Here is a 22,973-nt window from a genome sequence, read left to right as displayed (position 1 = left end):
GGTCTTCTCTTGAGGGTCCCCCTGAGCCCGGAAATTCAACTAGATCAAGTTCAAATTCTTTAGGCTCAGTTTCCCTCAGTTCCTGTAGGTCAGCCTCCTCTGAGACTTGATCCTCAACCTGGGGCAAGGGGGAAGGCAATGCCTTAACCCTACTGCTCTTCTTCTTGGAAGGTGTCTGGTCCATTGTTCCAGGATCCAGCACCTGTTCAGTGGGGCATCTTCTGGCCTGTGACCTAGTCACAGCAAGCACATGTGCTGGCAAGCCTAACATCTCCATGTGAGTCCTCTGCTTCTCTTCTGACCACTGTGATGACTCCAAATCATTGCCCAACAAACAATCCACTGGGAGGTCTGCACTAACTACAACCTTCTTTTGGCCATTTACCCCTCCCCAGGAGAAAGCAACAATCGCCATACTATGACTGGTAGTGACGTTGCTGGCATTGGTCACCAGGAAATCTGTACCTGGCATGATCTGTCCAGGGTCCACAAAGTTAGGTGTCACCATGGTGACACTGGCACAAGTGTCCCTATAGGCCTGAGCCATTTTGTCATTTATCAAAGGTGTCTGCCTGTATTTGCCCAAAGTATTGGGACTGACATCAGGGGATATATCCATATCCCCTGTACAGACAAGGACAGCCTGAGTGAGTGTGCCAACTAAGTTGTCATACCCCTCAGAACCCAAGGTTAACCCAACTAATCCCTTGGGAGGTGCACTACCACTGCTGACTGTACTAGGGGGTGCAGTTGCCTTAGGGGCTGCAGTGGCAGGAGTTTGCCCTCCTTTCTTGGTGCACTCACTAAACCAGTGAGTTTTACTTTTACAGTACTGGCACCACCTTTTTGACTGGCCTTCTTGAGTCTTCTTCTTCTGGGAAGCCTGACCCCAACCCTCTTTGGATTGTTGGGGACCTGTTGAAGACTTCTGGTCATTTTGTTCACCTTTAGTATCTTTACCCTTCTGGTCTGCTTTCTTCTGACCACCCTGGTTCTGGCCCTGGTTCTGCTTAACCCTTGTTCTGACCCATCTGTCTGCCTTCTTTCCCAATTCTTGGGGAGAGGTCAGATCTGAGTCAACAAGGTGCTGATGCAACAACTGGTTCTGACAATTGTTTAAAATCTGTTCCCTCATGATCAGATTGTACAATCCTGTATAATCAGTAACCTTACTGCTCAGCAACCAGCCCTCCAAAGCCTTAGTGGCACAATCTACAAAGTCAGACCAATCCTGAGACTGAGTTTTCTGGGTATCCCTGAACAGCAACCTGTACTGCTCAGTGGTTAGGCCAAACCCATCTATCAGTGTATTCTTCAGGACTTGGTAATTGTTAGCATCCTCAGCTCTAGTAGTGAGGAGCTTGTCTCTACCTTTACCTTCAAAGGAGAGCCACAAAATAGCTGCCCACTGACTCTGGGGGACACACTGTACAGTGCAAGCCCTCTCCAAAGCAGTCATCCATTTGTAGATATCATCCCCTTGTTTAAAGGGGGGCACTATCTTACTCAGGTGTCTAGTGTCTAAACTCCTGTCTTTTTCTCTTGGGAGAATGCTGCCACCAGTGAGATCTAACCCACTTAACTTTTGCTCTCTAGCAAAGGCAAGCCTCTCTTTGGCCAGGGCAAGTTCTTCCCTTTCAATCCTCAGATTGGCTTCCCTCATCTTAGCTTCATGCTCCCTTCTCTTAGGGGATGACATCCCTCTATGAGAAGAGGTCTGAGAGCCATTGGTTCGAATGGACCTGTTAGAGCCTCTTGATAGAGACCTAACTCGTCCATTCCCAATGTTAAGTCTGCCTGAGAGTGGCCCTGGGGGTCCCCCAAATCCATTCTCATGCCTACTTAAGTTGGTCCTAGTGAGTCTACTGACTTCTACCTGACCTTTGTCTGCCTCCTCCCCTGATAACTCATCCTCATCCTCATCTGCCTCCTGGAGGGGATGGTCATGGTTATCAAAGGGACCCTGTAAGTGGGGCATATTCCCATCTGGATGAGAAGGATCTGTGTTGGCAGACCTCCTGGCATCATAAGTCTCTAAGAGACCAATCAGAAAGGGAATGGTAGGGTTAGAACCCTGTCTTAGCTTCCTGGATGTACAGATTTGCCTCATCTCTTGGAAGCTAAGTGCAGCATATCTGGAAGGGACCTGTGGAGGGTCTACAAATGCAAGAGGGGTCTCTGAAGACTCTCCGAGGTTAGACATGCTTCTAGTGTGGTTTAAGTGATGCACCTACCTACACTATTTGTTTGCCTACTGATCCCTTGCTAAGAGTTGTAGTCAAGGTGTGCTAAGCCTTGTTAAACTACAACAGCTGGTTCAGTAGAACTCAGAGTATTCTAAGCTAAGTTATATGTACCTTAACTCATGTGATCTTTCACAATGATATTCTTAGGATACGTGTGGTAAAACAACAGCAAGCTCAAATCCCAACCGCTGCTCACCAATGTGAGAAGTTGGCCTGATATTCAGTGTTCACTATTCTAGTGATCACTATGTATCAGTCCAAACAACCCTTATGGCGATTGGTTGTAAGTCAACCTTATAGACCAGCTATCCTAGTAGCGTGGATACGAGCAGTCTTCGGGCTAAACTCTAGAGGGCGTGTTAAGCCAGCTGTTATACCATCGCATATACCCCTTAAACACCAAGTGAAAGGACACCACACAAGTGTTATGAAAATAAACAGTGTATTTATTTAGATCACAACATCCCTGTACTCTTTATGAGGACAGGGTACTAAGCACACAACAAAACTCTTACGAAAATACTTTAAGTTGCACAATTTACACAAATGCCCGAGGGGCACGAAAAACCATATACTATGAAAGTGGAATGCGAAATTACTAGCAGGTAAGTACTGGACTAATAGGCTTTGGAATCGCTAGGACTACGTTACTGAACCTTCAGATTACTAGTAGGAGGCCTAGGGGACTCGGGTGCAGAGTGTGCACTCTCACGCGGGATGCGGGACAAAGTCTATGGAGGCTAGTAAAAGCAAAGTTAGTGTTCTTGGGCGAACCAGACTAGGTACGTTGAAAACAAAAGTGGATCTGGACCCTTGGATAGTGAGGCTATGCTGGGGCACCGAAATGCCGAAGTTACCTAGCCCAGGGGCTGCAGCTGCATAGGTCTGAAAAGGCGTCGGGAATCCTCGTTGACGAACCAGGAGCCTGAAGAAAGAAGTTGCTGGCAGGCGACCAGTGAAGATTGTTTGATGGATCCAAGCCTGGATCGAAGATGGATGACACCTGAAAGCAGAGGGGACCAAGTTCTTAATCACTAGCCAGTGATTGTGTGGGCACCAGGATGGCACCGGGCGAAGTCACCTCGACCAGGTGAGTGGGCGACGCTGGACTCTGCAGTCTCACGGACCAGGAGGCGTCGTCGGCGACCAGGATGGAGGTGCGAGCTGTCCCACGATGGTTGATGCTGTCGACGTCGCTGGACCCAGGATTGGGGTAACAAGTCTTGGCAAATTCAAGCCCACGCGGTGGACCTAAAATGGCGTCTGGAGTGGACCAGGAGGGTCCGGGGTGCTCCTCTTTTGGAAGGGAGCTAGGGCCAGTCTGGAGCAACCAGACCAGCAGTGTTGTCGTCGTCGGTCGTCGTCGGGAAGGCCACAAGCCAGCGGGCTAGTAGCCAGACAACGCGGTGAGCAGCAAAAAGCAGAAGGGCCCCACGCAGATCTCGTGGATGCTGGGGGGCTGGACTTCGGTGCTGGAGCTGCTCAGGGTCGGGGCTTCTCGGACCCCAAAGCACTCACCAGAGGATCCCTCGGCGGTCGTGCTGGTTAGAAGTCGTGCAGTTCTGATGATGGCCGGTCCCTCGAGGTCTCGTCGCACCTACGGTTCTCAGCTTAGCTGTAGAGGTAGGTAGAGGTCAGAGGTGCCAGGGAAGCCGGGTCTCGTCGTGCTGGGCGGTCGGATTCCGGAGGAAGGACGTGCAGCAAACCGCAGAGTTCTTAGATGGAGCCTGCGGATGCAGGGTGACTACTCCTTAGTCACAAGGGAGAAATCTTAAGAAGAAGTCGAGAGTTCCTTTCGTGGAAAGTAGTTTCTTGATTCAAAGATGATCTAATTTGGAAGGGTCCCCGCTCCTGCCTTTATCCTAAAGAAAGGGGTGGGTACGCGACTAGGTCCTGCCCTAGGGGTGGGACTAGGAAGGGGGGTGGTTACACCCCTCTCCCATGCCGGACTTTCCCCAGGCCAGGGGCTGGTGTGCCCCTGGAACTGGTTCTAGCCAGCAGATGCATAGTGAGCACCGGGGTGCCACTTGCAGTCACCTTCCTGTAAAGCCCTGCCTACCCAGGATACACAAAACCCTGTCTGGGATGGTGCTAGCACCGCCCCTGACAGGAAACCCTTTGTCCAAGCTCCCCTCGCTGGAAGGACTCCCAGCTGCAGGGGGTCAGACTCGTGTCTGTGGTGGCAGCATCCATTTTGTGATGCTGAGGCTTGAGTTAACTTTAACCGGGGTTCACAGTTACATACATGTCGTGTCCCTCTAGAAGGGCGGAATGCTAATCCCGTCGCCAGAATTGGTGAGGGGTTAGTATTCCAATTCGTATGACACCTTACTCGACATGTTTTGATAAAGCGATACCAGAGATAGCATTTAACCGCGAGGATTATAATGCACTTAAGAGTATATGGTATGCGTTATCATGGAACAGCTATTAGGACTTGGTTCCGCAAGCTGCAAACGGGCTCAGCTCATGCCAGAGCACCATCTCACACGATTCCAAGCACTCTGCCTTCAGGATTGTCAAGGCCTGCCATAGGAGTGACTGATAGGAATCTGTGTGTCCATTTTTAGGGTTAGATATAGGGATACTATATCTAAAGCAAAGGGTGATTACGCCACCTTGCCCCAGCTGTCGTGCAGCCAGTTGTGTCAGATTTAGATGGCCATCCAGGGGTGGCATAATACATGCTTCAGCCCCTGGTAGGCCCTGGGTACACCTATGCCCTGAGTTACAGGGTCTGATAAGGTGGCCCAGTACCAATTGGATAATGCACCTAAGGTACACATGTCAATTTAGTGAGGGAACAGCCAGGCTGTGGGTCTGATTAGCAGGCCCACAGCCAGAGAAAGTCGTAAACCAGTGAAACAAAAGCAAAAAATCTGGGTGATCATAGGATTGCAGACCCTACTCTCCTACACTCTGTATGTACAGGCCTTTCGAATTCTATAGTTTTGTATGTGCCAAGTACTTGAAATATAAACTAAGCCATTTTAAAGACTGAAAATATCGAATTCAATGATCAGTTTCGAGACTCCTAAAAATACGGGTCTGCTGTTGCTCCGATATTTTGATTATTTTCATTTACTTTATCTAACAATGATTTACACACAATCATTGGTAAAGGCAAGAAGAACATGAAAAGCTGCAAAAGCAGAAGACTGAGGCGAGCACCTGTGGTCCCATCCCAGCTGACCTGTCTGCCGTTCTCCGTCTACTCTGTGCCAAAGACGTCTCGTCCTGCAGCTGTGTGCCTCCAAATCCCCGGGAGGACTGCCTGGCTTCAAGAAAGACTAAAGACCTCCAGTGAACAGCAGACCAGTTCTCAAGAAATCAGAAGACTACTCCGACACGTGTGGAACCACCAAAATCCAAAAATAGAAGCAACCACTGCACCCGTCGTAGCCGAGCTGAAGGTGGACAATGGTTCAAACGAGGTTCCCCAGCTCTGCAGAGCCCGAGTCAATCGTGGATTCACTCCATCTAGACTCCCTGACGTCGCCTGCAACCTCGGCATGCAGGCCTCCTCTGCCACGACTGCCCCGTTTAAGGAAACCCAATGCCTAACGACACCTCTGGTCCCGTCGCCCCTGGGCCTTGGTGTCCTTCCGTCCCCAAGCGTTGCAAGGCCTGAGCCCACTTGCTGGTTCAGGCCAACTGGCTTACTTGCAAGAGCCTGCGGACACTTTTCGCAGTGACCTATTTTCATTGAAACACATTGGGCACTCAATACAGTTTTGCACCCTGCACCTGGCTATCCTTGTGCCACTGGTTGAGTACTGCTGGTGCTGCAATGGACCACTCACCTTAACTCCCCGAGATTGGTCTTGTAAGTCTAAGGACTGTAACTGTTGGAAGAACATTCCTTCCATAGGATAACCCTGCTGAACTTAGAAATTGCACTGTGTCCACTTTTTAATGTGAAAAGAGTTTATATTTAAAACGTATTTACTTCAACAATTTTTCTCTGATGCCTAACCATCTATAAAGGTACTTGCTATTTTGATAAATTGGTGTGGATATCCTTCCGGAGTCGTGTGTGCCATTTATTAATCATTGTGTGTATTTGCAAATGTCTAGCACTCCTCTGTGTATACCTTAAGGCTGCTCGACCACACCACCCACTAATAGAGCACTTTGGGATTGCATAGCAAGCCCCTGTCCACAACTAGGGGACCCCCTGGACTCTTTGCATGGTGGATCAGATTACTGATATATCACATAAAGAGCCAGCTCCTTACAAAGATTATCTTCAACTGGATTCTGGCTTTGAACAGGTGGCAGTGGACAAACTTGAGAGAGGGTGTGATTCAGTCGAAACGTCTCGTACCTGTAATTAGTCTTGCTGCAGTGTTGAAGATTGTCACAAGCTGTGCCGTTTTTGCTTCAAGCAGACCTGAAAGAGACACACTCCTGTAGTCAAGCCTGCAGTAAACTAGGGACTGCGCTGCTATCTTGAAATATGGTGATGGGATGAATGGTTTCACCTTCTTGGGGAGGTTCACTTGGATAAAAGCCTCGCCTGTGGCAGCACAGACGTGTGCCTCTTTGTCACAATGTACCTGGTCGGGAGAAAGAGGACAACGAGGATGTTATCCCCCCTTATGTCTCTCCTATACTTTATTTACAGTCTCCCTTTGGGGAAAGTGCGGAGGACTGTACCGGTCCCTTTAACCAGCTACACTTCCTAGAACCGAGGCAGACCCAAGGTAATACCGTCACATGCACCAACAGAAGCCATCGAGGAGGAGAGGGAGGTCTTTATATCCGGAAGAATGTTTGAAATCGGCGAGAGGGAGAGAAACCTGATCACACCGCAGTACGAGGAAACCAGGACAGAGGCCAAGTTAGAGAGGAGCTTCGAACTCAAGGACTCCGACTAAGAAATCCCTGCTGATGACGTACAGAGGACGCCATCTCCGACCTGAAGATCACTGAGCCGGGGAGTCCAGAACCAGAGGGAGCCGGACCCTATCCAGTACTACATGAACACCGTCCGTGCTCCTGGGGGAGCGTGGATCCCAGAGGTACGTGGACGAATCCGGCCTTGGTTTAGTAAGCGCCTCTCAGCCACTGAGACACCATTAAGAAAGGAAGGGGAGGGTTGACAGACATCCCTGGTATGCTTGGCAGCGTAAAACCATAGCTGCGAAATGTAACACAAGTGGTGGTAGTACCAGGTGTTGGGTGTTCATCCCTCACTCCCCTCCCTTAGCCAAGGCAAGTATCAGACCACTTGCCTTAAATCCTCCTCTTTTTATATATTTTTTTTAATGGCTGATGACCTTGGTTCGGTTGGACGACGACAAGCTGCAGTGAAGTACCCTACCTCTGAGTGGAAGACGTGGGAGAACAGACTATTGTTGTTCCATTGAACCAAAAGACCTTAAAATAAACCCTATGTGCATACATCATACTTGCTCTGGTGTTTATTGCCCATTGACACTCTTGTTTGAGGATCTCAGTCAATGGTCCCATATAGAGGTTGAAGAAAGGAGGTCGATGATGGATCCTTGGGGTACCCAAAGTCTGACTGGGAATTCATTGGATAATGCACCACCCATTTTGATTCATTATGGTCAATTATGTAGAAAAGAGGTGAACCAATTTAGCATGTTCCCGAACATTCCTATTCTGTAATCTAGTAACTTGAAAAGCTTGTCTGGTTGACTGTGCCGAAAGCGGAGGACAAGACATGAAGGGTCACTAGGCACGAGTCGTTTCGGTCCAGGACATTGAGTGCACCATCAATGTGTAGGATGGCTATTGTATTTCTGTAACCCGGCATGGAACCTAGTTGAAATTTGTTGAGCAAGCAAAACTGTTCAATGCGTCATCATAAGACTGTTGTGAACACATTTTACCAGCAACTTCAAGAAGAGGGGTACCCAAGCCCTAGGGGCAGCATTTACTAAGGACTTACAGGGGTGCTAAAGTGTGTGCAGACTGTGTTACAATTAGAAATGTTTGCCTTGTTTTTAGGAAAAGAGCACTGGCACTAGGGCCTGGCATATAGGGAACCAGTGCACATCAGTCAAAAAACATCAGTACCAGTGGCAAAAAGTGGGGGTGACCAGAGCAAAAAGGGGAACTTTCCTACAGTCTGGTCTTGAGGCAGTCAGGGATGGTGCCTTGTGTTAGATATGCATTTACTATCTTTCCCCAGAGGTGGGAGAAAAAGAGGACTGAGATCAGTCAAGACAATTTTGAGGGAACGCAGTTGTTGAAATGCGAGGTTGGCTTCATTGGCATTATGAGCTTAAAGATTTCAGCTTCGCTGAAAGTGCTGAATTCACTCCATGTCCCCCTATTTTCATAATTAATTGAACTGCTTGATGCTTGTGCATCGCACTGTTAGTGATTTCGTGTCGAGGCTGGTGTATGGTTAATCTCTGACCTGATGCTGTTCATTGCCTATTGCGATTGAGTTTTTAATTTTAATTTCTCCTCGAGGAAGGATGAGAAAGCTTTACAGTTCCCTACGGAGGCATTACTGCTTGAGGTGGAGTTGTCGGACCCGGTTTGTTGCGTAACAATTTAGAACTGTTTACCTCTCTGGTTTCTGGCGTTATCTAACTGGGATCTGAAGAATGCTGCTTTTTCATTCCATATGAGCTTTTTGTAGGCGTTCCTTTGTTCCCTTAGCTTTGAAGAGTGTTTGTATCTCCAGTGCTCCTCTACGAGTTCTAGTCATTTCTTTCTACATTTGGGTTCTGGTTGTACCTGTGAGGGTTTCGAACCCTCACCCGACAAGGACACCGACCAACCCAATATGGCCACCGAGGAGGAGAGTTTCGGAAGTGAGGTCGACGGCCCAGTGTTTGAGGAAAGCCCAGGTGCGGAGACGACTGAAAAGCACGAAAAGCCAGCAAAACGGGTGTTCAGCTAGGGAGACGCGAGATTGAGAGGAGGACGCGGACCATCATGAATTGGAGGAGCCTTGAGGAGTACAGTACGGACAGGAAGAGGAGGACGAGGAGCCTATCCCCCACCGAGGAGTCAGCACGGGAGAGACGCGACAGCGGACCCAACCAGAGGAAACCGCTCTAGGAGCACCGCGCCCGGGACCATGAGTCTTCCCTACGGTGAGGAGGCGGTGTCTCCCTACACCACGGCCCAGGAGGGTCGTGGTAGCAGGCAAGTGCAACCTGCATGTCCGTGGTTAATACGGGGGCTGTGGGCGCGAGCAACAGGGCACTAATGGCACCAATGTTTCCCCAACCACATTAGGCACAGCACGTTAGGGACTTGGTGACGGTGCACCCCCCCTTTTCATATGCAACCAAAGGACAAGTAGTCTGAGCCTTGTTTTCTTTCTGTTTCTTTTTGGGTCCAAACACACTGGCCGGGAGAGGACGGCAGGAAGAGAGACCCCAGGAAGCTCGCAGTGGAAGGGCCCTATAATTATACAGTGTGTTTTGTTTTTGGACTTAAGAGACTGGTTAAGACCCAAACCTAAAACGAATAAAGAAGTATAAAGTACACACATTTAGTCTGGGACTGACTACTTTAGAAAGGCGAGTAGACAAACTGTTAAGGGTACCACGACCACAGTGGTGTCAGAAGTGGGATAGGTCAGGCAAAGACAGGACCCCACCATGTAAGCAATCATCACCCAGCAAGCTGAAGGACAGCGCCATCTGCAGTTAGTCTTTGAAGAACAGACTAAACAAGCCTAAAAAGAAAGGGAGGCTTTACAGGCTGCCCTGAAGGACCAAGCCGCTCTTATGGCCTCGAACCAACAAGTACAGGATACAGCTGTACTTTGTCTTACTGATGCCATTTCAAGTGCGCGTGTTCATTCCAATGTGCCCGGCTCGGTATTGCAGAAATTTCAGCGAGGGGATGACCCAGATTATTTTTTTGTTAATTTCGAGAGAGTTGCTTCCACAGCCACATGGCCCCAAGAGAGGTGGGGGCAGTATATCGCACCCTTGCTATCAGGCGAATTACAGGCCGCCTATCAGGCTGGTGTTGTCCGTGAACACCTGCACTACACTCCCCCGGACAGAGGGAAGGAATGCCTTCAGTGCTAGACTAATCGCCCGCAGCTCCAAAAGGTTGATATGGAGCCGGGACTCGGCCGGAGACCAGTGGCCTCTGATCTCCGCCTCTCCCCTGTGGCCTCCCCAGCCCTGGAGGGACGTGTCCGTCACAACTACGTGCTCCGTTTGGGGAAAGGAGAGGGATCTGCCGCTAACCCAATCGCGGTCCGTGAGCCACCACTGCAGCTGTCTCGTTGTGCCCTCCGAGATCAGGACATGGTCGGACAGGTTGCCCTGATGCTGGGCCCACTGAAACTTCAGGTCCCACTGCAGAGCCGGCCATCGTGCGTGATGCACCAGAAGGATGAAAGGCCATAAGCCCCAGAAGCCGCAGCGTCAACCTGACCGAGACTCGGGATAAAGGCTGAAAGATCGGAATCAGAGCCTGAATATCCCGAACCCGCTGTTCTGGAGGATAATTCCGAGACTGCGCCGATGAAGAGGAGCTTCTGGGAGGGTCACAGGTGTAACTTCGGCACAATGATGGAGAACCCCAGCTGGTGCAGGAGGTCTGCCGTCGTCTGGAGGTGGCTGACGACTGTCTGGGGCGACCTCGCCTTCAACAACCAGTCGTCGAGGTAGGGGAAGACTGAAACCCCTAACCTGCGCAGATGAGCTGCGACCACCGCCATCACCTTCGTGAACACCCGTGGGGCGCTGGTAAGGCCGAAGGGGAGCACGGTAAACCAAGTGCTCGTGGCCTACCGTGAACTGCAGGTAGCGCCGGTGGGCCGGCAGGACGGGAATGTGGAAATAAGCGTCCTGCAAGTCCAACGCTACCAGCCAGTCTCTTGGGTCCAAGGCAGCTAAGACCTGAGCCAGTGTCAGCATTTTGAACTTCTCCTTCCGGAGGAAGCCGTTGACGTTCCGTAGGTCCAAGATAGGGCGTAGGCCCCCTTCGCCCTTCTTGGGTACCAGAAAGTAGTGGAAGTAACAACCACACAATACTTCTGGCCCAGGAACGCGCTCGATGGCCCCCTTGGCCAAGAGGGCCGGAACTTCCTCTTGCAGAAGTCGCAAGTGATCCCCCGACACGCGGTGGTATTGCGGTGGCATGGCTGGAGGGGTCGCATCGAAGGGGAGGGAGTAGCCCCTTCGGACGATTTGCAGCACCCACCTGTCCGATGTGACAGTGCGCCAGTGGAGGAGGTGATGGCAAAACCTGCCCCCCACTGGCGTCACATGGGCCTGAAAGCTCGGACTAGGAGGGTTTGGAGGCGGATGCTGCAGTGGTAGATGTGGACTGTCCCCGACCGCCACCACGGCGGTTTCCACGGCCGCCACCGCTTCGGAAACTAGTCTGCGGTGCGTGGCTGGCAGCACGTGTGGGGGCACCCCTTCCTTGGCCACGAAAGACACCCGTTTGCTGGCGCGGGGCCGAGAGGCCCAAGGACTTGGCCGTAGCTGTGGAGTCCTTAAAGCGCTCAAGCGCATGGTCTGCCTTGTCGCCAAAAAGGCGATGGCCATCAAACGGCATGTCTATGAGTGTATTCTGGACAGCGGCCGAATAGTTGGCGGACCTCAACCAGGCGTGGCGACGAATCGCCACCGTCGTTGCCATTGCTCTGCCCAGTGAGTCGGTGGTATCCAGTCCACACCGGATGGAAAAAAGTGCTGAATCTCGAACCTCCGCAAGGGCTTGTGCGAGTTAGCCTTGACCTCCGCCGGGCATTCTGGCAGCACGTTCGCGACCGTGTCCCACAGAGAGTGGGTGTAGCGGCCCAAGAGGCACGCTTTCTTGGAAGACCACAGTCCCAAACTTAGGGAGGAGAATACCTTCTTGCTGTATTGCTCATACCTCTTGGATTCCCGATCGGGCGGAGCCGTCCGGAATGCCGTCTGGGAGTTGGAGGCCTGGATGACCAGGCTCTCGGGGGTGGGATGGGTGGACAGGAAACAAGGGTCGCCCGGGGCCGGGCAGTGGCGTCTGGCCACGTTCCTATCTACAGGCGGACCTGCACCGGGCCTGGACCAAGTGCCCAAAAGAACATCAGTCAAGGCCTCATTAAACGGCAGCAGAGGCTCAGCCGAGCATGACTGCGGTTTAAGGACCTCAGTGAGGAGGTTAGTCCTTACGGCCGCGACGGGGAGCTCAAGGCCCAAGGCCCTGGCCGCCCACGTCAGCACTACACTGTAGGTTGCCCCCTCTTCCGTAGCCACGGTAGGAGGTGAGACAAAACGAGTGTCCGGCAAAGTGTCCAGACCACTGGCATTCCCAAGTTCACCTGTCCAGTCCTGCTGGGACTGACAATCACGTGTCAGAGGGTCCTCAAACCCCTCCCAATACTCCTCATCACCCATCTCCTGATAATCAGGGTTGTCAAAGGATGGGGCCGGTTCGTTGAAGTAGAACTCTCCAAGCGGCGCCGAGAGCGGCGCCGCTCCGACGCCGGGACCGGATCGAGGGAGGCATCGGGGACGGCGTCGCCTGAAGGCGGCGACGGAGGGGACACCCTAGGGATCAGCGCCGGTGAGGTCGTCAGGTCAACCGGCGACGACCTGTATCCGGAAGCGGATCCAGCCGGGCCCTGCGGCGCCGGGCCCAAGGTGTCGGCGGCGTCGGGCCGAAGCACCAGTCGGCGTCGGGCCGAAGCACCCGACCCGCTGGGGCCCCCAGATGGGTCCGCTGGGCCCGAAGGCGCCGCGGAGCCCGTCGGAGGAGAGAGAGACCTCATGGACATGAGGAAGAGCTCGATCTCCTCCGGCGTCGCGTCCTGCATAGGGACCGGAGGGTATGAAGCAGGTTGCGACGCCTGGACTCCGACAGAGCCGCGTGGGCGGTGTCACCCGAACCCCCGGCCGCATCGCTCGAGCGTCGGGGGGGGGGAGTCGGAAGAGCGATGACGTCTCTTCGACTTCTTGTGCTTACCGGACGACTTCGAGCCCGAAGACCGATGGTGACTCCCGGAGCTATGATGGCTCCGACCCCGCGACCGGTCCCTCGACCTCCGTCCGGGCCGGGACCTCCCACAGCACGGGGCCGACTGCCGGAGCTCGAGCTGCTTGCGGGACCGCTCCCGCCTAGCTTTCGACGTCAGGGCTCGGCAGTCGGGGCAGACCTTGTCGTCGTGGTCAAAGCCGAGACAGTGAAGGCACCGGCGGTGAGGGTCGGTAACCGACATCAGTCGGTCGCAGTCCTCACAGGGTTTAAATCCAGGCATCCTACCGGCACCGTTCGGAGTCGAAAGACTCTGAAAAATGATCAGAAAAGATCGAAAAAGTTAGTCAAAAAGTGACTATGGGTACCACTTTTTCCAGATCTGCGCTGCTGGCGCGGAGGCGGCGTCTAAGTACTCCGATGACGTCATCACGGCGGACGCGGAGTCGCGGATGACGCGCCAGGGTACTGCTACGCAAAAATTTCCGGATCCAGTCTGACACCTGGGTTTATTCTAAGGTAAGGAATCTAATACTAACCTGTTTCTTTCAGATAGAAGGCTATAGTAGAGCTATTAGGGTGTGATCATGAGTACTATCGCTCCAGGTTCAGAAAAGAAAATGGACAGCAGGTGATAATCCTAGGGCCTTATACTACAGGATAAGGGACTTAGGCAATCGCTGGCTACAACCTACTGTATCCTCTGTGGACGAGCTCACGGAAAAGGTGTACCTTGAACAATATTTAAAGGCCCTACCATTCAGCACAAGAGCCTGGATAAAACAACATCCTAACCTAACGGTTACCCTCGCAGTGGATCTGGCTTGTGCATACCACCGCTCCCCTGAGTTTAAGGCTCCACCCCATAAACCACAGACCGGACCCCCACGAATCCCGGTTAGACCCAGCATTGTTCCAGTAGAACAGAAGGGACAAGTCAACACATGACCCCAACCCCGACCACCTGTACCCACTCCTGCCCTACCAGGACCTCAGTGTTTCCATTGTGCTGAGTGGGGACACATAGCTCGTAACTGTCCCTCATGCCTTTTCCCACAGGAGCCCATGGAAGTATATTCAAGGGAGGGTATTAGTGACGGGAAAACCCCCAGAAAGACATAGAAAGCAAATATATGTGAATGGGAGACCAGTGTTCGCATTCTTAGATACAGGGTGTCACCATACAGAAGTTGACCACTCCTTGATAAGGGAATCGCAGTTAGTGGAAGAAGAATGCATACAAGTAACCTGTGTTCACGGAGACAAAAAGTTGTATCCTTTGGCTGAGATCTTGCTAGACATTGACGGGGAGTCCCAGCTCAGAAAGGTGGGGGTGGTTCCAAACCTTCCTGAGACAGTCCTATTGGGGACAGATCTCCCCAGATTCCATGAGTATTTACAGACATATACGTCTCCTCCTCCGACTCTTTGGTTAGATAGTGCCCCTTTTTATGAAGAAGAAATAGTGGAAGCCTTTCCTAAAGTGCCAAAAACACGTAGTGAAAAAAGAAAAGACAGAGCCAGGTATGCCCGGGCAAAACCAGTCTTACCCATTAGTATCTTTACCTCCCCAGACACATCACAAGAGGCAGGACTGAGCTTCCGGGCCGCTCAAAAAGATGACACCACGCTCCAAAACGCTTGGAACCAGGTCCAGGAAGACCAACCTGATAAGATAGGCCCCTTCTTCTGTGTGAAAAAGGGTCTTTTGTACCGGGTTTCTCATGAGGGGGATAAAAGGAAGGAACAGCTGTTAGTTCCACGATCCTACAGGGATAGCTCTTAGTCAGACAGGGGGTGGACACTACGGTAAAGAACACACTCTTAAATACCTATTATCTAGATTCTATTGGCCGGGGGTGTATCAAGAAGTAGCCAGATATTGCTCTACATGTTCTCGCTGTCAACTGATCAATACCCCGGCTATCCCGAAGGCTCCACTATTTCCTCTACCCATCAAAGATGTACCCTTTAAAAGGGTAGGAATGGATCTGGTAGGTCCTCTTATTCCCTCTGCTAGAGGCCACCAGTATATTTTGGTCTTGGTGGATTACGCTACCAGATATCCAGAAGCCATACCCTTGTCCTCCACTACTACCTCAGCTATAGCCCATGCAATGGTCACCTTCTTTTCCCAGGTGGGGTTCCCTCAAGAATTGTTAACTGATCAGGGCACCCCCTTTATGTCTCGCTTAATGAAACAAGTTTGTACCATCCTCAAAGTGAAACAAATACGTACATCAGTCTACCATCCCCAAACTGATGGGTTGGTAGAAAGATAGAACCGCACAATCAAGTAATCAAGACCATTTTGCGGAAAAGCATAGACAAGGCAGGGAGGGATTGGGATAGGCAGCTACCGCTTGTTTTATTAGCTATCCGGACACATGAACAGAGGTCAACAGGCTTCTCCCCGTTTGAACTCCTCTTTGGGAGACAACCCAGAACACTTCTGGACATGGCTGTAGAAAAGTGGACCGAGGAAGAAGAGGAGGGCCAACCTCCACTTCAATATTCAGTCAACCTAAAAGAGACCTTATCCTCCTTATGGGAAGAGGTGTGTGTAAATATGGAAGGGGCTTAAAACAGGCAAAAACACCTTTATTACCGTAAATCTAGCCTTAGAGAGTTTAAGACAGGAGACCAAGTACTTATATGGTTACCTAGCTCTGATAAGAAACTCTTAGCCACATGGCAAGGTCCCTGCAAAATCTTGGGAAGGTAACACTTGTAACATACAGAGTGGATGTACCCCACAAAAAGAACGAAGGGCAGATATATCATGTAAACCTACTGAAAGCCTGGGAAGAACCTCTTCCAAGTACCTCAAACATAGACACTCCCATCCACCACATTACTGTAGACAAACCCGTAGAAGTATCCTATGTCCCTAAGGAGAGTAAGGAAAGGAGCCACATTCAACTAGGACCGCGAGTGACAATCAGACAAAAACAACAAATGCTGTCTTTATGTGCCAAATATGCCAGTGTAGTGTCTGGGAATCCTGGGAGAACCACGTTAGTCGAACACGACATTATTACAAAAACAGCCCAACCAGTTAAACTTAAGCTGTACCGCATTCCAGAAGCAAGGAGGGAGGCAGTAAATCAAGAGATACAGTCAATGTTAGAAGCCGACATAATCGAACCTTTTAATAGTGCCTGGTCCTCTCCAGTGGTTCTCGTCCCGAAACCTAATGCAAGCATCAGATTCTGCATTGACTTTCGTCAGGTGAATGCGGTATCAAAGTTTGATGCCTACCCAATGTCTAGGGTGCACGAGTTAATCAAGCGACTGGGGAAGCCAGGGTAATGACAACCATAGACTTAACTAAAGGCTATTGGCAGATCCCATTAACTGCTTCTTCTAGAGAAAAGACAGCCTTTTCTACACCAACAGGCCTGTACCATTTCAAAGTCTTGCCATTTGGCCTCCATGGGGCCCCTGCTACTTTTCAGCGGCTAATGGATACAATACTAACACCACACCACACATTTGCAGTCGCCTATCTGGACGACATTGTCGTATATAGCCCAGATTGGGAGACAGACCTAGTACACCTCGAAGCAGTACTACAGTCGTTAAAACAAGCAGGACTCACCCTAACTCCCAAGAAGACCACCTTTGGAACGGACTGTATAGAGTATTTAGGGGACACTATCTGTGGAGGGTGTATAAAACCACAGGTGACTAAGATAGAAGCGATCTCCAAGATTCCCTGTCCCTCCTGTAAGAAAGACCGCCTTCCTTCTTCGGGTTGGTGGGGTATTAAAGACGGTTTATACCACACTTCTCTTAACTAGCTAGTCCCCTCACTGATTTGCTCACAAAAGGACATGCAGGGAAACACCTTCCGTGGCTAGCATTCCAAGAAGAGAGCTTCCAACAAATGAAAACTATTCTCTGTACATCCACAGTACTTACCTGCCCTCATTTTAGGAAGACATTTTTCCTTCAAACGGATGCATCTGGGAGGGGTCTTGGGGCTGTACTGTCCCAGCCAGATGACTCAGTCAGTCAGTCAAGATACTTTATTTCGATAATTCAATATCATAAAAAGACGATGATACATTATATATACATTATTTACGCATTAAAATTATTACAGTAAATATATTAAAAAGGAGTTTAAAAAATATCCAGATGACTCAGGTGACTTGAGTCCCATTCTGTATTTTAGTACAAAACTGTTTCCCAGGGAAACCAGATATGCAACAATTGAAAAAGAGTGCTTAGCACTGAAATGGGCCATGGAAGCACTCCAATATTATCTTTTAGGACGTACCTTTTTAGTATTGACTGATCATGCTCCCCTTACTTGGCTGTCTCTGCTTAAAGACTCTAACCCAAAAGTATTAAGATGGTTCCTTGCATTAAAGCCTTTCACCTTTGAAGCTATACATGTTCCCGGAAAACTACAGACAAATGTGGACTATCTATCCAAATTTCCAGTTCTTGAATGGCCCGACCGGCCATTCCCAAGGGGGAGGCAATGTGAGGGTTTAGAACCCTCACCCGACAAGGACACCGACCAACCCAATATGGCCGCCGAGGAGGAGAGTTCCAGAAGTGAGGTTGACGGTCCAGTGTTTGAGAAAAGCCCAGGTGCGGAGACGGCTGAAAAAAGTGAAAAGCCGGGAAATGGGTGTTCAGCTGGGGAGACACGAGATCGAGAGGAGGACGCGGATCATCAGGAATCAGAAGAGCCTCGAGGTGTTCAGCACGGACAGGAAGAGGACGACGAGGAGCCTATCTCCACCGAGGAGCCAGCACGGGAGAGACGCGACAGCGGACCCGACCCAACCAGAGGAAACCGCTCTAGGAGCACCGCGCCCGGGACCACGAGTCCCCCCTACGACGAGGAGGCGGGGTCTCCCTACACCACGGCCCAGGAGGGTCGTGGGAGCAGGCAAGTGCAACCTGCATGTTCAAGGTTAATACGGGGGCTGTGGGTGCGAGTAACAGGGCACTAATGGCACCAATGTTTCCCTAACCACATTAGTCACAGCACGTTAGGGACCTGGTGACGGTGCACAACCCCCCATCCCCCCATCCCTCCACTTTTTCATATCCAACCAAAGGACAAGTAGTCTGAGCCTTGTTTTCTTTCTGTTTCTTTTTGGGTCCAAACACACTGGCCGGGAGAGGACGGCGGGAAGAGAGACCCCAGGAAGCTCGTAGTCGAAGTGCCCTATAATTATACAGCGTGTTTTGTTTTTGGACTTAAGAGACTGGTTAAGACCCAAACCTAAAACGAATTAAGAAGTATGAAGTACACACATTTAGTCTGGGACTGACTAATTTAGAAAGGGGAGTAGACAAACTGTTAAGGGTACTACGACCACAGTACCATCGCTGGGCTGACTTATTTTTTAGCCTTTTGAGGAGTAGCAGGGCTTCAACCTCTATTATGTTAGCCATTGTAGTGCTCTGTTATTTCTAGTACATCCCATATTAATTCTGGGGGATAAGGTTTCTCTGAAAAAGAGGAAAGATTGTCCCAGTATATGTTTCTGGTACCTTTGGTTCAATGCCTAGGTTTGACCCTGTGGTCAAATTATTTATGTACCAAGCTGAGATGTAGAATGTGAAGGAGTGATGGTCTGACCTGTTACATGAGTTAATCGAGTCGATGCTCAGAGCTCCTGCCTTGGATATGATTAGATTGAGGGTCATTACTTTTGTGTATGTCGTTTCTGTATAGGCTTGCACAAGATTTTGATCTTTCAGAAAGTTTGTTAGAGTGGTAACTTGCAAGTCATCCACATCATTTCACTGATGGTTGAAATACCCAAAAAAGATCACGTTCAGGTGGTGCAGGACATGCTCTGAGACTGTTACCATTATTTACTACATGAACAGCTATCTGGTTGTCTCCTGGAGGGTGGCAGAAGAGGTGCAATTTAGCAAGGGAAATGGCTGCCATGAAGATTTCAACACCCATGTGTTGACTGGAGGATATTTTCTCCAATGGAAACAGCTTACCTGCAGGGAGGTCATCTAAAATGGTGGTCATATAGTTGGTCATTGAGGGATTACTGTCAACATCACAGCAAGTCATCAGACTTACGCCTATGGCTGACATTCAAAGTTCAGTAAATTAGATACAAATGTGAACTCAGCCACTACAACGAGGAATGATGCACAGCTTGTGAGTCTATAAATGGTTTGCTATATAAACATTTTTTGTATAAAAATCTATTTATTTTGAAATCTGGGATGCATTGTTTGAATGCAAGGGAGAGAAAGGGCAATATACATTATCCTCTCATCCAATTTCCATTACCTTATTGAAAAGAAACTCATCCAGGTGTTTGAGTTCGTTGGAGTTAGTGATCTCTCCATGTTGCGAGGCATGCCACTTTTCTGAAACGGAGGTGGCTTCGCTGATCTTGATAGAGGGATTGCGTTTAACTTTGGCATTAACATCTTTCCTCCCTTGATCTACGGCCTGGACACGGTTTTGATGTCCAGATCCTGCTTTAGGGGGAGAGAAAAAGGAGCAGAGAACATACAAAATGAAACTTAATTTAACCCATAGCATCAGGCTGTGCCGTGCACAGATTTAGGACTTTAATGATGCTTGTCTAAGTATTTATGCTATGAGGACAACTTGCCGTTGGCAATGTGAATGAAGACTGCCTCTACAGAGAGAAAATCCAGAGTGGAACTAGTGCCAGTTCAAATTAATAGAGACAAAGTGGCACTGCCCAATTTGATAAAAAAGCACCATATCACTCTACATCAACCACCCCTCCATCATCTAACAGGTTAGGCAGTCCCCACCTCAAAACACACCCATAAATACCCACTGCAAAAGTGCCTAGAATCTGGAGCACAGCGAACGTAGCACAACAACTCTGACCTCTACCATAAATGCACCTTACAGCAGTACAGCATAAGATTTTGCTCCCCCTCGATTGAGAACAAAAGATAAATCCACCGGCATGAAACACCTACTATTCCATCGCCACCTGTCACCAAATGGGAGGCAAGCGGATGCTGCAATAACAGAGGCCTCACTCAAGAGACCTACTTTCCTCCTCTCTCCTACGCCACATCAACAGTATAGACTGCCAACCCCAATGGTGGAAGAGCTGTTCATCCTCAACGGCATATATGTAGATTCCTTCTAAATCACACCCTTCTACCAAGGCAGAGTAGTAGGTCATAAAAGCTATCAAGCTCAATGCAGTGTAATTTCACTGGACAAACCCCAAAAATCAGCTCACCCGACCCAAGTAAAGGCCTTCCCCGAATCACTGGTGCTTGTGTACTGCAAATCCAGCCATTCAATAATGAAGCACTGCAGAAGGTAGTGAATTCCAATGCAACTATGGCAGCAGCATAAAAAGTCTCTGATTTAGTGATCATGAAGCGTTCCCACCCCTTTTAAAATATCCCTTACTGTGAGTGCGAAAACTGCAACAAGAGAAGAAACGTTATTAACCTTTAAACAGAAGCATGTGCAGAGTGGTGGCAGCAGCTAAACTGGTAGGCAGACCGAAGCCCTGACAGGTGTGGCATGAACTCCCAGATTCCCTAGAACCCATCTCCATACCAGCAGGGGCGGCTCTAGGCTCATGGCGGCCCTGGGCAGGGAGCGTAGGTAGGGGGCCCCTGAAGAGGTGGTCCGGGTGGGTCGGAGCACGGAGGCCAGTGAAGAGTGGTGGGCACAGGGTGTATGGAAGTGGAACAGAGCCGGAGGCTGCCAAATCTCTGCTAGGGGCCGCCACGCAAATATGTATCCATCCTCAAAGGATTATTATATTAAGGATATATATTGGTGTGGTGGCCCCTGGGGTTTGGTGGCCCTGTGCAGGTGCACAGCTTGCACATGCCTAAGGCCGCCCCTGATACCAGCCTGAAACATCTAGAGATGGAGAACACTATGAGAACTTGTGTTTGTAATAGTCCCAGGCACTGCCAGGTTATAACCCACCCGAATTTATGACGATAACCCTAACACATGCAGCAGAAACACCCTGCCTTCACAGGAAACACCTTCCTAACAGACCAAAGCACAGGCATGGGTGGCATGAAAAAAGAGCCTACAGAGAAACCAACTTGGTTAAAGAAGAAGCAATCACCGATGTGCCGCAATCACGTGACCTACACAGGATTCACCTTCTTTAAGGACTAAAACTGACAAATGCAGCACAAACACTCAACATCCATTGGACTAATGCTTGTAAGAGACCAAGGCACCAGGAAAGTGTGCCATTAACACCCAGCCTGCACAAGGACCCTCCATTGTAACAGACCGAAGCACCAATGGGAGCAACAACAACATTCAGCCTGCACAAGACCTACCTTCGTTCTTCTTATTCCCCGTGGTATCCGATGTAGCATGAGGAAAGCCAACTACCTCCCTGCCCTCCGGAGTCTGAATATTGTCTTTTGAGGATTTCTTTTCAGGCTTCTTTACTAGCAGTCTGTAAAAAGGAACCCTATGTCTGGATGGACACAAAGAAGAAAAGGTATAAAATTGAATACTCATAACCACTTGAATTCTATATGAGGTCACAAGATACTCAAAGCACTGCAAGCTACAGCATTCAGACCTGCCACCCTACATGCATGAACACACCTTTGCTACAAGCTTGTTACATGATTTAATTCATGTATGTGGCCCTATTCATTCACCCATTCCACAGAGCCCTTCACAGTGGAATTCACCCCTATACTCTGAATCAACTAATTTAATTGATAAAAGTGGCTGAATCCTCATCCTGAAATGTTCAAGTGAAGAAATAGGGGACCCCTGGTTATACTATGAGGTGCGGGGCAGCGGAATAACCAGAGAAAGACCAAGAAATACACCACTGCCCTAATAAGTTCAAGAATCACTATATCATTCAATATTATCACACTCTACTTAGTAGAAAGAAACAAACTCATTTATTAAGGCAAGATTTCATATCACATCCCAAATAGATTTAATTATTTTGGTTACAATTATTCTTATTTATTTCTTATTTAGTACAAAACAAACCACAAACGAGAAGGTAGTCACTGTATACCCACATTACACACAGCCACCCCCTCCTGAAAATCCTGTAGCAAACACCCTCCTCCCACTCTCTCCTCTATGAGCTGAGGAGCCACCATCTCGTGCTTAACATATGCCTGACTAGTCGGGACTTCTTGTGGGTCAGGCGGGGCTTCACCAGTGCCAACTGGGGTAGGATCTCCTTGACTCACTGGAACTTTGGCTAAAAGTTGTCCACCTTTCCAACACTTTCTCCTTTTTTCTTTTCTTCTGGGGACTACTCGTCCTAACTGCAGGTTCAGCATGTCCAGAATCCTTGGGAGAGAACTGGCACTGGATCGGAATCTCTTTTGGGTTCAGACTGACCTCTGGGGGGTAATTTTGAAGGAGAATATGGAAGGGGAAGTCTGTCCTGTTACCGCCCTTCTCCAACTAAGGGACCCAGCTGTTTCAATGGGTACTAAAGCCACAGGCCTCTCAGTAACCTCCCCAGTGATAACCCTTACTCTTCTAGTCTCACCTAGGATATTCTGGTCTGGACATGTCATGTATCCCTCAGGGTAATGGCTGGGATTCCATTCACCAGTAGGTGGTGGAAGTGTCTGCCTCCCTCTGGGATCACAAACGTGTCTGCCTCCCTCTGGGATCACAAACTCACTTTCTGGTCCCATTTCCCAGTTTTAAGCTACAAGGATGTCCTCTTCTGTGGAATCGCGCTCAAAGGCTACACTGGCAACCTATGGGGGTACATTAGTAGGTTTGTTTTTAGGACAGGAAGAGTCCTTGTTTCGGTGCCCTGCCTTTTTACAGTGAAA

General features: G+C 49.7%; 1 protein-coding gene across 13 annotated transcripts in view; it reads right to left on the bottom strand.

Moving 5' to 3' along the window:
• The window catches only part of MYO9B (myosin IXB), a 384,903-nt gene that overhangs the window by 42,678 nt on the left and 319,252 nt on the right, over positions 1–22,973 (bottom strand). For 9 of the 13 annotated variants that reach the window (XM_086946942.1, XM_086946951.1, XM_086946948.1 and 6 more), the window contains 2 exons: positions 21,480–21,622; positions 19,453–19,646 (listed from right to left, as the gene is read on the bottom strand). In XM_086946942.1, coding sequence (XP_086803068.1) covers positions 19,453–19,646; positions 21,480–21,622 — 337 coding nt within the window. The remainder of the gene's footprint in view (positions 1–19,452; positions 19,647–21,479; positions 21,623–22,973) is intronic. The other 4 variants (XM_086946943.1, XM_086946947.1, XM_086946945.1 and 1 more) reach the window with 1 other exon arrangement.

Source organism: Lissotriton vulgaris, chromosome 12, assembly GCF_964263255.1.
Source record: "Lissotriton vulgaris chromosome 12, aLisVul1.2, whole genome shotgun sequence".
Classification (NCBI taxonomy): domain Eukaryota; kingdom Metazoa; phylum Chordata; class Amphibia; order Caudata; family Salamandridae; genus Lissotriton; species Lissotriton vulgaris.
Note: the sequence above shows the minus strand (reverse complement) of the source record. Positions and strands in the feature narration are given on the sequence as shown.